The sequence below is a fragment of the Aphelocoma coerulescens genome, assembly GCF_041296385.1.
Source record: "Aphelocoma coerulescens isolate FSJ_1873_10779 chromosome Z unlocalized genomic scaffold, UR_Acoe_1.0 ChrZ, whole genome shotgun sequence".
In the NCBI taxonomy this organism is placed as follows: Eukaryota; Metazoa; Chordata; class Aves; order Passeriformes; family Corvidae; genus Aphelocoma; species Aphelocoma coerulescens.
The window spans coordinates 11,102,862-11,118,315 of record NW_027184085.1 but is presented as its reverse complement, the minus strand read 5'-3'; the positions used below and the strand labels follow the sequence as shown (position 1 = coordinate 11,118,315).

General features: G+C 39.1%; 1 protein-coding gene across 3 annotated transcripts in view; it reads left to right on the top strand.

Moving 5' to 3' along the window:
• Window positions 1-15,454, top strand: part of ZFR (zinc finger RNA binding protein) — a 47,663-nt gene that overhangs the window by 17,878 nt on the left and 14,331 nt on the right. For 2 of the 3 annotated variants that reach the window (XM_069001287.1, XM_069001290.1), the window contains exons 3-14: window positions 200-482; window positions 1,925-2,069; window positions 2,897-3,115; window positions 4,314-4,564; window positions 5,988-6,179; window positions 8,267-8,567; window positions 9,470-9,663; window positions 11,031-11,150; window positions 11,653-11,798; window positions 12,164-12,326; window positions 14,409-14,614; window positions 14,827-14,977. In XM_069001287.1, coding sequence (XP_068857388.1) covers window positions 200-482; window positions 1,925-2,069; window positions 2,897-3,115; window positions 4,314-4,564; window positions 5,988-6,179; window positions 8,267-8,567; window positions 9,470-9,663; window positions 11,031-11,150; window positions 11,653-11,798; window positions 12,164-12,326; window positions 14,409-14,614; window positions 14,827-14,977 — 2,371 coding nt within the window. The remainder of the gene's footprint in view (window positions 1-199; window positions 483-1,924; window positions 2,070-2,896; window positions 3,116-4,313; window positions 4,565-5,987; window positions 6,180-8,266; window positions 8,568-9,469; window positions 9,664-11,030; window positions 11,151-11,652; window positions 11,799-12,163; window positions 12,327-14,408; window positions 14,615-14,826; window positions 14,978-15,454) is intronic. The other variant, XM_069001288.1, reaches the window with a different exon arrangement.

Here is a 15,454-nt window from a genome sequence, read left to right as displayed (position 1 = left end):
AGAAATTTAAGAATGATACGGCCTTTTTCATGGAGATGGAAGATGGTTAATAAAAGCCATTAAATAAGAGTATGCAGAGATAGAAGGCTGCTCCAGATCTGTAGAACAGGCAAAGTATTAATCAAATCTGGGATTTTGAAATGTGTAGGCATCGGCTTTGTAGATTGGATTAATTACTTACCGTCTTCTCCCAATACAGCCAGCAGCCAGCTTCGGGTGTAGCCTATTCCCATCCAACCACAGTTGCCAGCTACACTGTCCACCAGGCCCCAGTGGCGGCACACACGGTCACTGCAGCCTATGCCCCAGCAGCAGCCACGGTGGCGGTGGCCAGGCCTGCCCCAGTGGCCGTGGCAGCTGCTGCCACAGCTGCTGCCTATGGCGGGTATCCCACGGCACACACAGCTACGGACTATGGCTACACACAGCGGCAACAAGAAGCTCCACCACCACCACCTCCTGTCACCACGCAGAATTACCAGGTAGGTTCCTGCTGTGTGATTTTTAAATGGTACTTTAAGAGGAGGAAGCCTGTTTGGAAAGAAAAAAAAAAAGTGATTTTCTGCAACTACTGCTGTAAAGAAAAGCGCTGTCCTGTGTTAGCTTAGATGTTGGCTTGGTGTGCAGTAAACTGGGTCATGGAGCTGATGTAGCTGAAAAGATTGTTCCAGTAAAAATTTTCAGTAGAGGTAGTAACAGTTCCTTTGTCAGATTCCCAGGTGCCACTGAAGTCTAGTACCAAGCCTGTGAGGATAGAAGATTGCCCTAGGAGATAAACTACCCTGTAGGTAGTTTTTGGCTATCCTCTTCTGAGGTCCCTGCCTAACCTTCTGTGGATACAGGCTTTTGCAAAAGGGCTTTTGCTCTCTGTCCTCTTTCATCTTGAAATACTTTGTTTCTTGCAATAATTTTTCAATTTTTTAGTCCTGAACTTATCAAGGTATTATCTAGATTCTAATTAGCATTTTGGTTTGTTTAAAAGGACTATATTATTGCTGCATGTTCTCAATTCTTTTGTACATCTTCTGCAATTTGTTATATATTATGAGGTCAGTTGTTAGATACATTTGGAAAAAAAGAGAGTCCCCTAAACTAAATAAAATAACTCTTGTTTACACAGGTTGGATGAAAAAAGATTTTGTTGTTGTATTTCTTGGAATTAAAAAGAATTTTAATACATTAGTATATTTCAGGTCTAGTAGTTCATGCTCAGTCAATCAATTCTTTGTGCTTTACCATAAACATGGTGAGGATGAGAGAACAAATGTACATGCAGAAAATGGCTTCCAGGTCATCCCCTTCTAAGCTTATTAGAGATCTACTGAGTTTTAAAGGTGTCAAATGAGCTACTTGCTTTGCCTTTATAGACTAGTTATGGTTCCCTAATGAACTAGTTGATACACCAAAAAGTAAAGATGGCTTTAAAAGTACCACTTTCATACTCTAAAAAATATAACCAAGAAAAATGTTGTTAATGATGAGATTTTTAAAGCCAATATAGGTTCATGTTTCTACCCTTGAGAACTGGGCCTTTATTGGGCCTTGTAGAAATTCACGTTTTGTAGAGATCTCTGGTGGGTTTTTTCTTAATATTTTACAAAAATAGAATGTGATGCAGTCATTAAAAACTATTGAGAGTAGATGCTTTTCAAAAATAATTTGGTAGAGAAAGTGATTAATCATGAGGATAGTTCGTGTATTAAATCTGTAAAAGACCACTAGGGCTGTTTCAGTCTTGAAGTACCTGTAAAAGAACATTTTATTCCTGGAATGTGTTTATTTGTATATACTTTACATGTAGATGGGGAGTTTTTATTCTGTTAGAGTACACCAGGAGACAATACTTGGTTAATTCGACTCTGCGGATGACTTCTGTTACCCTAGCTGTATACCTACAGGTGGTCTCTCTGTTCTGAATCCTTAGGATTCCTACTCTTACGTTCGATCTACTGCGCCAGCTGTGGCTTATGACAGCAAACAATATTACCAGCAGCCAACCGCGACCGCGGCAGCCGTGGCTGCTGCTGCCCAGCCGCAGCCGTCAGTGGCTGAGTCCTACTACCAGACAGGTGGGTGGCATGATTCAAGCTGCTCTTGTTACTCACAATCTGTTGACTACTTTAAGCCTTAAAAATAGTTGTTTGACTATTTCACATAATCTTTCTTTTTGTTGTTTTTATTAAGTTTTGTCATGTAATCTCTGTCACTATGTAGAAAGGTCTTCTGTGCCTAGAACTTCATCACTTGTGACATTGCCATAAGTAGCTGCCTCTGCAGTTTGGACTGCTGCTAAATACACTCAAAACATACTTCTAGGCAAAGTTCCTGCTGATTTGTCTACAAACCTTGCTGAAGTAGGTTGAGATAATCAATGTTGTGTTCAGACGATAACTTGGTTAGAAATACTCTTTTAATTCTCTAGTTACTTCATGTATATAATTTTTTAATTTTTCATATAATGATTGCTACAAAGTATGAATCCTGCCTAGTTTTTTTTTTACTTCACTTAGAAATAAGAGGAATATTTAGCTGTGCTTTGGTTTACAGTATTCTAGTAAAAGTGTTGGATAAGAAGGTTGTTTAAAACTTGTTTAAAACCATGTTAAAAACATGGTAGCACAGTTAAAAATAAATAAATTTGAGGCTTACTACTGTGAGCTGTGATGTGATTAAATCATTGTGTGGTACATGGTATACAATGCATACCCATGACGGGAAAGCAACCCAATGTACAACACTGAAAAGCAAAACAAGTGAAACAAAAATCCCGAAACAAACCCCCACTTTTTACACATTTGTTCACCAGCATATTGTTAATTTTCCCTTAATTTGGTTTGCACTTTGCTCAGCTAAAACATGTCAATGTTTGTTCACTTGTATTTTCTATCCTTACTAGCTCCGAAAGCAGGATATAGCCAAGGGGCAACTCAGTACACCCAAGCCCAGCAAACACGGCAAGTGACAGCTATAAAACCTGCAACCCCAAGTCCAGCAACAACGACATTTTCCATATATCCGGTGTCCTCGACTGTGCAGCCAGTGGCAGCTGCAGCCACTGTTGTTCCATCCTATACTCAGAGTGCGACATACAGCACAACAGCAGTAACTTACTCTGGTAAGAATTCTGCATGTTTTGTTGCTGGGATCTTTGCAGTTGCTGCAGAACAGGCTTTCAAGGCTCAGAATTTTAGTAGTTCATGCTCGATTACATCACAGTCTGCTGAGAAGTATCAACCAGTTCAGTCATTACAATGACAGAATGTTTTGTTGTATCTTTAAAAGAGGTTTGATGTCTTACGTGCTTGTTCTGTTACACGTGAGTATACAGAGTGCTGGCATTGCTACATGAACCGTGACTTATTTTAAGGTCAAAAGGAATAAACAGGGGATATAAAACATACAGAAATGCATCCACACAGATGTTACTCTAGGAAAACAGGAAGGGTTACAGTTGTGTCTCTGTGCAGTTACAGAGACAGGGAGGAACAGTTCAGTATAAATCTTTTAAGTTTGGGTTGTTCTGACCCAAAATGGAATGAGAATGTGTGCTGAAAAGACTCTTGTTCAACCATTAGGAATCCAAAACATAGTTAAAGATGAAAATATGGTAACTTCTTAGCCATAGATGGTAATTAACTGGTATGTTATAGCTACCCTGAACATTTTGTTTTCTTTTGTTTCCTGCTTAAAAAGGGCTTTTAATACTTGTTTGAGAGAGAGCCTAATTTCCTTGATTTATTCAACTACAAATCAAGAACTGTGTAGTCAGGTGTTAGTGACCAAAGCATCTTCTCTGTACCAAAACAACTTAAATCACTGAAATAGGATGTAATAGCACTAGACATTCTGTCTTTTATCTTCATTTTTTTACCTTTTACCCTTACCCTTCCTCTGCATATTGTCAGTCCTTGCCATTAGGAAACTTGAACAGCAAATATGGTTCTGGAGGATTGTATGGTTCATGGGGCCTTTGCTAAATCTTTCACTGAAATTCTTGTTCCATCGTACCCAATCTTGCCAGATGTACCAGGAAATTTCGTATGTTCTTTAGGGATGCTTTGATGTATCTAACATAACTGTGTATCTGCAAAGATGTGTCTAAAATTGAATATATTCCAACATGATTGGTGGCTGTATATTTGTCTACTGTGAAACATGAAGCCAAATTCAAGACTGCCTGACAAGATCTCAATAAATTACTTACATCTTGCCTTGCCCCTCAACTGTTATGCAACATGATTTGAATTAGTGTGTTATGTAATTGATACATTATATATGGTGATGTAACATTTGTTTTTATTTTAATTTTTCAGGTACCTCCTATTCTGGCTATGAAGCTGCAGTGTATTCAGCTGCATCGTCCTATTACCAACAGCAGCAGCAGCAGCAACAGAAACAGGCAGCAGCAGCAGCTGCTGCTGCTGCTGCAACAGCTGCATGGACAGGGACCACCTTTACTAAAAAGGCACCATTCCAAAATAAGCAACTGAAACCAAAACAGCCTCCCAAACCACCCCAGATCCACTACTGTGACGTTTGCAAGATCAGCTGTGCTGGACCACAGGTATCTGTATTATGTATTCTTTCACTATACTTTATTCTACTGTACTTTATTAATAATTTCTTCAGCTAAAAAACCTGACCCTCTTAAGAGTCACAGGACTGTAGAATGGTCTGGGTTGGAAAGGACCTTGAAGATCATCTAGTTCCAGGCTGTGTGCTGTAGGCAGGGACACCTTCCAACAGACCAGGTTGCTTAGAGCCCCATCCAGCCTGACCTTGAGCGCTTCCACGGATGGGGCAGCCACAGCTTCTCTGGGCAACCTGTGCCAGTGCCTCACCACCCTCACAGTAAAGAATTTCTTCTTAATACCTAAACCTACTCTTTTAGTTTGAACCCATTCCCTCTTGTCCTGTCACTGCAGGCTTTTGTAAAAAGTCTCCATCTGTCTTGTAGCCTTCCTTTAGGTACTAGAAGGTCCCAGTTAGGTCACCCCAAAGCCTTTTCTCTTCCAGGCTGAACCAACACAACTGTCGTAGCCTTTCCTCATAGGAGGGGTGCTCCAACCCTCTAATCAAGAGTATTTGTTAATTTTTAAAGACCTGAGTCTATACTTCTACTAAAGGAATAATTAAATGAAAAGGTGTACTATCATAGAGAGGTCCTTTTGGAAGGCATAAAGATACATCCCCTGAGCTTGTACAGAGAAGCTTTATGTGACTTCAGAATTATTTGAACCTTTGAATTCTATTTGTTTCTTTAACATAGGAAACTTCTTAGAAAATACTGTTTTGAAAGCTGTGGAAGTGCATAAATTTTGTGAATGGTAAACCTGAAAATGTATTCTTCGTTTTGTCCCAACTTCCCAGTTTAGTGTCACAGTGGGTACAAGTGGCTAGAAAGTAGATACAAAGTCATGCAGAGTGTTTATTTGTCAGTCTGGCTAAACAGTTCTTTTTCTTTAGGTAAACTTGTTATTATTTCCTACCTTGTCTGCTCTAGATTGACAGTGTTAATATAGAAACTTATATCAACAACTGCGTCTCTTTTTCAGTACAGCTTTATTTGTGCACTACCTTCTTTTAAGTTGATTTTTCTGTTTATCTGGATACACTTAGAGTTTGAAGGAAGCTCAAAATCAGGAATAAGTGAATGCAATGCAAGAAACTGCAATTTTTTGCTCATATCAAGTTTTCAGTGGTGATATCTGTTGACCACTACTTGATTGGGGAATTGAGAAGTTAGGGAGAAAAACCTGTATTATTTTACCTAAGTGTGGAATCCAGGTGCTGGAGAAGAAAATTTTCTGGTCTTAGACATGGCCTACTAATCCCTTAGAGCATCTCATACAGCAGAAATGTTCAGTGTAGGAGGTATTTCTTAGATAAAATGCGTGGTTTATGCTATGTTCTATATTACATGTATTCACATGAATGATGAACTAGCAGTACAAAGCTTACTCTGTGTGTTTTGTTTATTTAAACAGACTTATAAAGAACACTTAGAAGGCCAGAAACACAAAAAGAAAGAAGCAGCATTAAAAGCTTCCCAGAACACCAATAACAACAGTACTTCTGCTCGTGGAACTCAGAATCAGTTGCGCTGTGAGCTTTGTGATGTGTCTTGTACTGGGGCAGATGCTTATGCTGCCCATATCCGTGGAGCCAAGCATCAGAAAGTAAGAGTTTTCTCTTGTTCTTAGCATGCAAGTCAGTATATACGCTTCTCTGCATCATTTTTTCTCATTTTAAGGAAGGAGAAAATATTCAGGAACAATATAATTTAAATTGTTTAGTTCTCCTTTTCCTTTCAAGCTTGTTTTTAGGCTCGCTATTAGAAAGGCCTTGTTGAAAGAAAGGGGGGAAATCTTGCTATAGCATCAGTGAAAAGAGGATATATTGGGATATCATGCAAATCATAGGAAGAAGATGTGGAGTAAGATGAGGAAATGGTACCACTGAGGACATGGGGTACCGTGCTTGTGCCCCCTAACTTCTTCCAAGACTTTCCTTGAGATTCATCTTACTTGTCTGGCTGGAACAGAAAATATTTCAGTGCACTCTGAAATGCTGTAAGCTGAGCCAGTGCAAAGAATAGGAGTGTTAGGCATCGTTCCTTGGTAGTTCTTGCAAAGAAAACTGTCCTGTGGAAGGAAGGAACAATGTCCTGTAGTAGACTTTATAATGAGTATGTTTGGAAGACTTATGGTACACATGTTTTTATTACTGTCTGGGTGCTCTTATGTGGGCATTCTGAAAAAAAACCTGTGAAATGCTGTGACCTGTGGTTAAAATTTTACCATACAATAGTAAATACCGTGATAGGTAGAATATGTGTTTAGATATTACAGATTTTCCTCATAACGCTGGAAAGATTAATATCATTAACAAATACAATATTAATACTCTGCTTTTATAGCCCTTTGCATCTCAGAACATAGGCATCAGTAACATTGTTCCTATTAAAATCAATAAATCTGACAACATATTTAAAATAATTTTCCCCCAATTTAAAATAATTTTCCCCCAAGAGCAAAAATTAAAATTTAGACAGACTTGTCTAGAGTTCTTCCTTTAATAAATTGAGCCATTACTGTTTTGGGTTGTGCCAAATAACTCTGTAGGTATATGGAGTACAGTATATGTTACCCTTTTATATTTGGATATAGCTTTCTCTTTGTGATAGTCACAAACCACTGCTGTTTCAGCTTCTTACCAGTGTGAGAATGATATCTCAAAGGACTCTTGTTTATTGCTGTGGTAACTAAAGAACTGTGCATTCTACTGGAAAAAAGTTAACTTTGAAGAGTTGCTTGAGCTTCAGTTTATAATATTGTGTGACATTAATATGTCTGTATTCTGATAGGGAACATAAAAAATAAGAACAAAAGCCTAAGAAATTAATTTGGACACGTGTATGCATATCATGATTCTGTACATGTTCACGTTTAAGGCATGTCTCACAGATTTGTATGGGGGTTTTTACTGCTATTTTCAAAACTCAGGCTTTAGTTTTGATTTTGCATATTTTTTTCCTGTGGGCTACTTGCGTTGCTTTTTTCAGGTGGTGGTCAGCAGTCACCAAAAAGAAGTATTCAATGAAAGACATGTTGTGGAAAGGTCTCTGCTTATTACTTCTAAGAATAAGCATGTACCTCTCTACTTTCTATGAAATACCTCTTGAATCCTCCGTCACTATTTCTGTACATTAGAAAAAAGGAAAATTTTTGCCTGAGGAATCCATTCGCCTTGGCTAAATAACCTCGAAGTTCTTTCAATATGAAAACTCTTCAAATGTAGCAATCAAAACACACAGTGTTGTTGAATCTGAATTAAATAACTCTTACTTACATATATTGTTTGGAACCAAAATAGTTCAGTGTACTGGACTTTCATACAGAGACTAAAAAGTGACTGGGCAACAAAACAGACACATTGAAACAGTGGGAGCAGACTCTTTCCTTGAATTATCCTGGCTGACAAGCTTACTGTGTTTCTGTTCTTATCTAAACAGCTGTGGGAGTAAATGCCTGAATTTCTAATGGAAGTAAGCAATGTGGGATAACTATTAACTATTTCCTTGTTACAGATGACAATAGTTTTTACATGTCTATCTTTTTTCTTCCCCAAGACCACTTTTGAAAAAAAAAAAAAGCTAACTTTTAATTTATGTTGGGTTTTTTCAGTTATATTTTTGTTAGTGATAGGTTATTTTTATAGTTAACCCCAGGGAGATCATGTTACAAATTTGTTTTCTTACTTACAGGTAGTAAAGTTGCACACAAAACTTGGCAAACCCATTCCTTCGACTGAACCAAATGTGGTTACCCAAGCTACTTCCTCAACATCCACATCTGCTTCCAAACCAACTGCCTCTGCTTCAAATATAGCAACCAGCAGCAGTACAGTGAACTCCTCTGTTGCATCCTCTGCAGTGAAAATTCTTACTCCCACGGCAAACACACCACTTAACACTGCGTCCAACAACAAAACATCTTCAACTGCTGCTAATATAGCTGTAAAGAAAATATCTACACCGAAAATAAACTTTGTTGGCAAGTACAGAAGTCAGTCTTTATTTTGAAACCTAACCTATTCCATAAATTCTTCTTAAGAATTAGTGCAGCAGATACAAATGTATTTAGTTAACTCTGTGCATGAGTAACTCCACTGTGTTTAAGGGAATTACTGATAGGTGGTAATGTCTATAAAAGTTCTGCTTCAGAATTGATGGTGTTTTCTACCCAGTTGTCTCCATCACCTGGCCTCTCTTGAATGCTTTTCCCACCTTCATAAGAAGCCTCCTACCTTTGGTTTCTTATGTAGTAGCTGCTGGAGTATTGCAGTTTTTAGTCCTAATTTCAGTTCACAGCCTGGGCTGTTAATGCACCTGCAATAGATTGGCAGTTGGTGATGGACAACTGAAACATCCTTTTTACAGTGGAAAACTAACCATGGAAACTTGAACTGAACAGAGCAGAGATGGGAAGCAGCTGTTCCACAGTAAGCTATCCTCTCCTCAAGGAGAGACCTGTACAGTTGCAACACTAAGGGTATACTGCCTTGACTAGTACAGACATTAAAAGGTTTTGAAGTACTTTTTTTGGATACATTTACAAAATGACAAAAAAAGGAGATTACTAAACTATATATTCTGAGTTGTTCCCATTCAGTCCTGTGTCTTGAAAAAGCAGGAAAACAAGTAACCAAAACGGTAATTTTACAAAGTAAAAGTTTTTCTTGTTAGAATAAAACAACTTCAGTGTTTAAGTAACTTGAATGTTGTTAAACTTACTATTGAAATATTTAGTTGTATGAAAATATATTTAAGTTTCAGTTGATTTTAAAAGACCAATAATGCTTTGCCCAGACCACAGATACTGGCAAATAAAATCTTCGGTTTGCACATCATGTTTAGTCGCATTCTCATTTTATGAAGGGTAATAATTTAACTTGTTTTGATTTCTAGGTGGCAATAAGCTTCAGACAACAGGAAGTAAAATGGAAGAAATGAAATCAGCTGAAAGTGTTAAAACACCTCCTGCTGCTGCAGTACAAACACAGGAAGTAAAACCTGACACAGCAGCTGAACCAGTGACTCCCACAACTCTTGCTGCCTTGCAAAGTGATGTCCAACCAGTGGGCCATGACTATGTGGAGGAGGTATTAATATGAAAATGTGTATTATTTTTTATCTGTTTTAGTGAAACATAGTCACAGAGTGGTTGAGGTTGGTAGCGACCTCTTTAGCTCATCTTGTTCAACCACCCTGCTTAAGAAGGACCACCAACAGCCCATCACTCAGGACCATGTTCAGATGGCTTTTGAGAATGTCAAAGGACAGAGGCTCCATAACTTCCCCATAGCAGCTGTGCCAGGGCACATTCACTCACAATAGAAAAGAGTTTTCTGATGTTCAGCTATGTTTCGAATGGTCCTCATTGTCTCTGGTCCTGGCACTGGGCACCATTGAAAAAAGTCTTTCTCTGTCCTCTTTGCACCCTTCCACCAGGTATTTATATGCACTGATATGATTCCCCTCAGCCTCCTCTTCCCCAGATGAGACAGCTGAGGTCCCTCTGGATGTCAGTGCAATCCTTTGGCATATCAGCCACTCTTCTTAGTTTTGTGTCATCAGCAAACTAGCTGAGGGTACGTTCTGCCCCATCGCCCAGAGCATTACTGAAGATGCTACAGGACTGTGTTGATCCTGGGGGTGCACTGCTGGCTCCTGGCCTCCAGCTGGCCTTCATTCTGCTGATCACCACCCTTGGCCAAGCTGTTCAGACAGCTTTCAGTCCACCTCACTGTTTGCTTATCCAGCCTATGCATTAACAGCTTGTGTAGGAGGATATTGTGGTGAGACTGTGTCCAAGGCTTTACTGAAATCCCAGTAGACAGTCTTGACTGCTCTGTCTGCGTCTACCAGCCCTTCACCTTGGTGAAGTCATGCTGACTGCTCCTGATGGTTTTCTTGCCCTCATTATACCTGGCAGTGGTTTCCAGGATTAGCTGCTCCATCATCTTCCCAGAGATCAAGATGAGGTTGACTATCTGTAATTCTCTGGGTTCTCCTTGAAGATAAGAGTGACAAGGCATTGAACCTGCAAAGGCTTGTGCATATGTTTACATTTTTGTATTGGGTATGTTTCTTTTTTGCTTAGTGGGGCATTCTTCATGTGGTTGGTACGAGACAGGTGGATTAAGTGTGATGTAAATTTTGCGTGATATACAGGTTTATAATTTATTACCTCAGTATGTTCAGATTTGACTTCACAGCTGTGCACTCTTTGAAATGGAAGGCCTTTGTTCCTTGCTCATTACCAACCACAGTGGTGTGTCTGTCAGAATTGAAGGTTCTACTTTTCTACTTTGCCTTCTTTCGCTTATTGTGTGAACTTCTTAATATGTTTTGAGACAGGTAGACATTATCAAGTGTCACTGGAGAATTAGATTAATGGATAATTAAATTTTATATGCCCTTTATTACCAAAAAAAAAGGCCAAATGTGTTATAACTTTATTTTTCAGGTAAGGAATGATGAAGGAAAGGTGATCCGCTTTCACTGTAAACTCTGTGAATGCAGTTTTAATGATCCTAATGCCAAGGAGATGCACTTGAAAGGGCGGCGGCACAGACTTCAGTACAAGGTAGAAATGCTAATGCTTCTCTCTGAAAATTGACCAGATATCAGCTGACTGGTTTCCTGTTCTTAGGTTTAAAGACTAGACAAAAGTATGCATTCTGTGTAAATAGCATATTAAAAAAGAGAAATATATTTCTTAGGCAATATAGTCTTTAAAGAATAATGCAAACTGTGAAACTGTTACTTTGGTTGGGTTTTTTAAAATGTTTTGAATATTGCTTGTAGTACAACCTATGCAAGCAACAATAGGTTCTTTATGTTGCTTACCATTGAGTTTTTAGAGAGTAAAATAGTATTGCTCAGTGTTTTTGGTAGGATAAGCAACACACACTCTTTGTGTTGCAGATTTTTTAATGATAAGTGCATTTGTGCAGTTCTAAAACTGCATTTTACTCTCCTTGATTTTCTTGTAGATGACTAGTGTATGTTAAATATGTCAGAACAGCTCTGTAACCTTGAGATGAGGACAGGAAAGCAACATTTAATTCATTATTTTTCTGATCTAGAAAAAAGTAAACCCAGATTTACAAGTAGAAGTAAAGCCCAGTATTCGAGCAAGAAAAATTCAAGAGGAGAAGATGAGGAAACAGATGCAGAAAGAAGAATACTGGAGAAGGCGAGAAGAGGAGGAACGCTGGAGGATGGAAATGAGGTAATGCATTCTGTTTCTTGAATGAATGTGACAAAGCTGCTGTCAGATTGTCTGAAACTAAACTCTGTATTTACTTACTTTAAATACTTTAGGGGACTCTGTGCTGTCTTGTTTTAAATTGTCATTCCCTCTCTGTGGTTTTTGCTTGTTACTGTTCAATCCTTCTGAGGAATGCAGAGTTAGTAGAATTACTTTGCTATAAATCCAGACCTACTTTTACAACAATAATTCATGTTAGTTACCCTCTGTTCATTGGTATTTGCTTATGACTACTAAAAGTTGTTGAGGGTAGAGAAGAATCTCTCTAGAGCAATGGCAAGTATTAACTGCTGTATAAAGAGAACACTTTGACTGATGCACTTCAGGCGGTATGAAGAGGACATGTACTGGAGGAGAATGGAGGAAGAGCAACATCACTGGGATGACCGTCGCAGAATACCAGATGGGGGATATCCTCATGGCCCTCCAGGACCTCTAGGCCTGCTGGGAGTTAGACCTGGAATGCCTCCTCAACCCCAAGGACCAGCTGTGAGTTTCTTAACTTGAGAAAAAAATTAAACCATTCTTACCAGCAGGCATAGTTAAGAATTATAAATTATTCAGTGCTGCTTCACTTGTCTCCAGTGTTTCTTAATAAAGGATTTGGAAAAGTGAAGAGGAAATTATATGCTAATGAAATGGTGTAGGTGGACTAGTCTTCCAAAATAAGTCCACTGAAATGAAAAGAGGATGCTTCAAATACTGCTGCTTCTGAAATACAAGTCGTACTGGATTTTTGTACTTTTTATTCTATTTGATTGCATTATACAACATTATTTACCTAATTGTGGACAAATGTATGGATAAAAAGTGTCTGGATCATCAGTCTTGGAGAGTAATGCTTAGTGGTGCATCATACTCTGGCTGTGTGGAGTGCAGTACCACATGGTTGATCCTGGGATTAGTCTATAAGCACTTTATCAGTGATCTGAAAGGTGATGGAGTGAGTGTACACTCCTGAGGTTTGCAACTGGCATGAACCTGAATCAGCTTGGGTGGGGAGAATACCTGATACCTTTGAGGGCAAGGCCACCATACAGAGGAACCTAGGCGGGCTGTAGGAATGGAACATTACGGAATTCTGGAAGAAAAATGTCTAATGCTGAATTCAGAAAGGAATAACCCCTTGAATTGATAGAGTCTGGGTAGCAGTCCTGGTGAAAGGGATGCAGGGGTCCTGGCAAACAGGAGTCTAGGTATGAGTCAGCAGTGTGCCCTGGCAGCAGGGCCAGCAGCAACCTGGGCTTTAGTAACAGGAGCATAATTATAGATGAGGGAAGTGATCAGCTTTCGTTAGACTCTAACTGCAATACTACATTTAATTTTGGGCTTTCCAATAGAGGATACATAAACCATAATAGGCTCAGTGTGGGGCTACCAGGATGGTCAGGGGTCTGGTGATGCCTTATCCCTAGTCCTAGAATTAAGATCTAGACACGGTTAAGGGATAAAAGGGTTTTTACTTTGGTATAATAGGGATCTTTATGGTGCAACAGTTTGTCAAGGTGGAATACGCCAAAATGCACACACCCCATATATCGCATATACAATTTTATAGACCTTGCAAATCAGCATATCTGACAAAGATTCCCCAGTGAGAGGCTTAAATGAATGGTGTGACATCTCCCTATTCGAAAGTATCCCCCCCCAGATGGGGCTAATCTTAGTTTAGAGAATACATTCTAGAGAGGGCCTTGGTTTTTCAAGATAGCACAAAGCTTTCTGGCCTCCAGCTGTGAGGCCTTCAAGGGTGTGTGGTGTTCTGGCCTAGCAGAATTCCAGGACTATGCTAAGATATCAGGATTAAAGATTTACAAGTATGTGTGCTAAGGACACTGAGAATACATCAAAGGTATGTAAAAGGAAAAGGCAAAAAATCATGGCATCACTGGAACGTGTGCCCTGTGAGGAGAGACAGGCATCTGGGCTTGTTCAGCCTGGAGAAGAGAGAGCTTCAGTGGGATGTAATAGCCTTCTAATAGCTGTGCATTATATAGGATATGGAGCTAGGCTTTTTACGGTCCTGAGAGGGTGAGATACACCCAGTTTAAGCCAAGGCAAAAGAGGTCGAGACTGAATACAGGAAATCATCTTTTTTTTATACAGCTGTTGTGCAACCTCCATCTTTAAAGGTTTTCAAAAACCAACAGGCTAAAACCCTGAACAGCATGATGTGGTCTTCAAGCTGACCACGCACAGGAGATTGGACTAGATGACCTTCTGAGGGCCCATCTTGTGATTGTATGAAAGCAGTCGTGGATGCTTTATTTTGCAGCAATCTGCAAGTATTTCTCAGTTGACAGAAAGACAAGAAGTACTAATGTTGGGGAGGTACCTCTGATCTTAGGGTTTGGCTTTTGTTTAATTTTGATACATTTCATGTCTTTCCAGACATGATTGATTGTGACCAGTGTAGGCTGTTGAGGAGATTTCATGTTTTGTTACATTTCAGTGATATGAGGTTTGAATATTCTGTTCTTTATCCACATGTTTGGGTTTTCCTCATTTTGTCTCATTTGTGACCTTGGAAGTGCACCCAAGTTTCAGAAATACGCTTTTTTGTCTGTTCAGCCTCTGCGCCGCCCTGACTCCTCTGATGACCGCTATGTGATGACCAAGCATGCTGCTATATATCCAACTGAGGAGGAACTTCAGGCAGTCCAAAAAATTGTTTCTATTACTGAGCGTGCTTTGAAACTGGTTTCTGACAGCATGACTGATCATGAAAAAAGCAAGAACAAAGAGGGAGATGACAAAAAGGATGGCAGTAAAGACAGGTATTTTTCTTTATTACTTTTTAAGAATTTTATTGTTTTTCTTTCCCCTGTTATCCATGCTTCCAGGATCTCATCTCTTTGGGGTTTTTTACAGTATTTTGAAGTCTCAGAAGCATGTGGAATACTATTTCATTTCACTTTTTTATCTTAAGGATTATTTTTATCATTTTTACATTATTATTTTAAATGCAACTTTTAACTATAATTCACAGAGCTTTGAAAGGCGTTTTACGGGTGGGCGTTTTGGCTAAAGGTTTGCTACTCCGTGGAGACCGAAATGTCAATCTAGTTTTGTTGTGTGCTGAGAAGCCCTCCAAGACGTTACTCAGTCGTATTGCTGAAAGTCTCCCTAAGCAACTTGCAGTAAGTAGAATTTAGATTGTTGAATTTGAATTTTTGTAAGAGTACTGTAAAAATCTCTCCTCAAGTTAAATGTCTGCAGGGCTCACTGTGCTGCTACATGACATAGCCAAGGTTCAGTTTCCGTATTGCGAGTGTTTTTGTCTGAATTCAGAGACTGCTGCATGTTCTGCTTTCTCTGTATTGTGTCCATACAAGTGTGTGCTCTAGCAGTGTAGCATCAATCACCATTTAATAGATTTCATTTATGTGGGAAATAGAAATGAGCACAAGGAAGGCCATTAATCAGTTACCAGTAGCAGTAGAGGTAATTGCGCAGTGTTACAGCACGCCTGCTGCCTCAAGGTCAAAGTTCTCCATTAATGCCTGTCTTTTGTACTCACATATTGTCTCCTATTCATATGTGTCAGTGCTTTATAGTTCACAATTAGTTAGCTAAGTCTTGTGTGGGATTTTTTTTATAATTTGGACCTTTAGAAA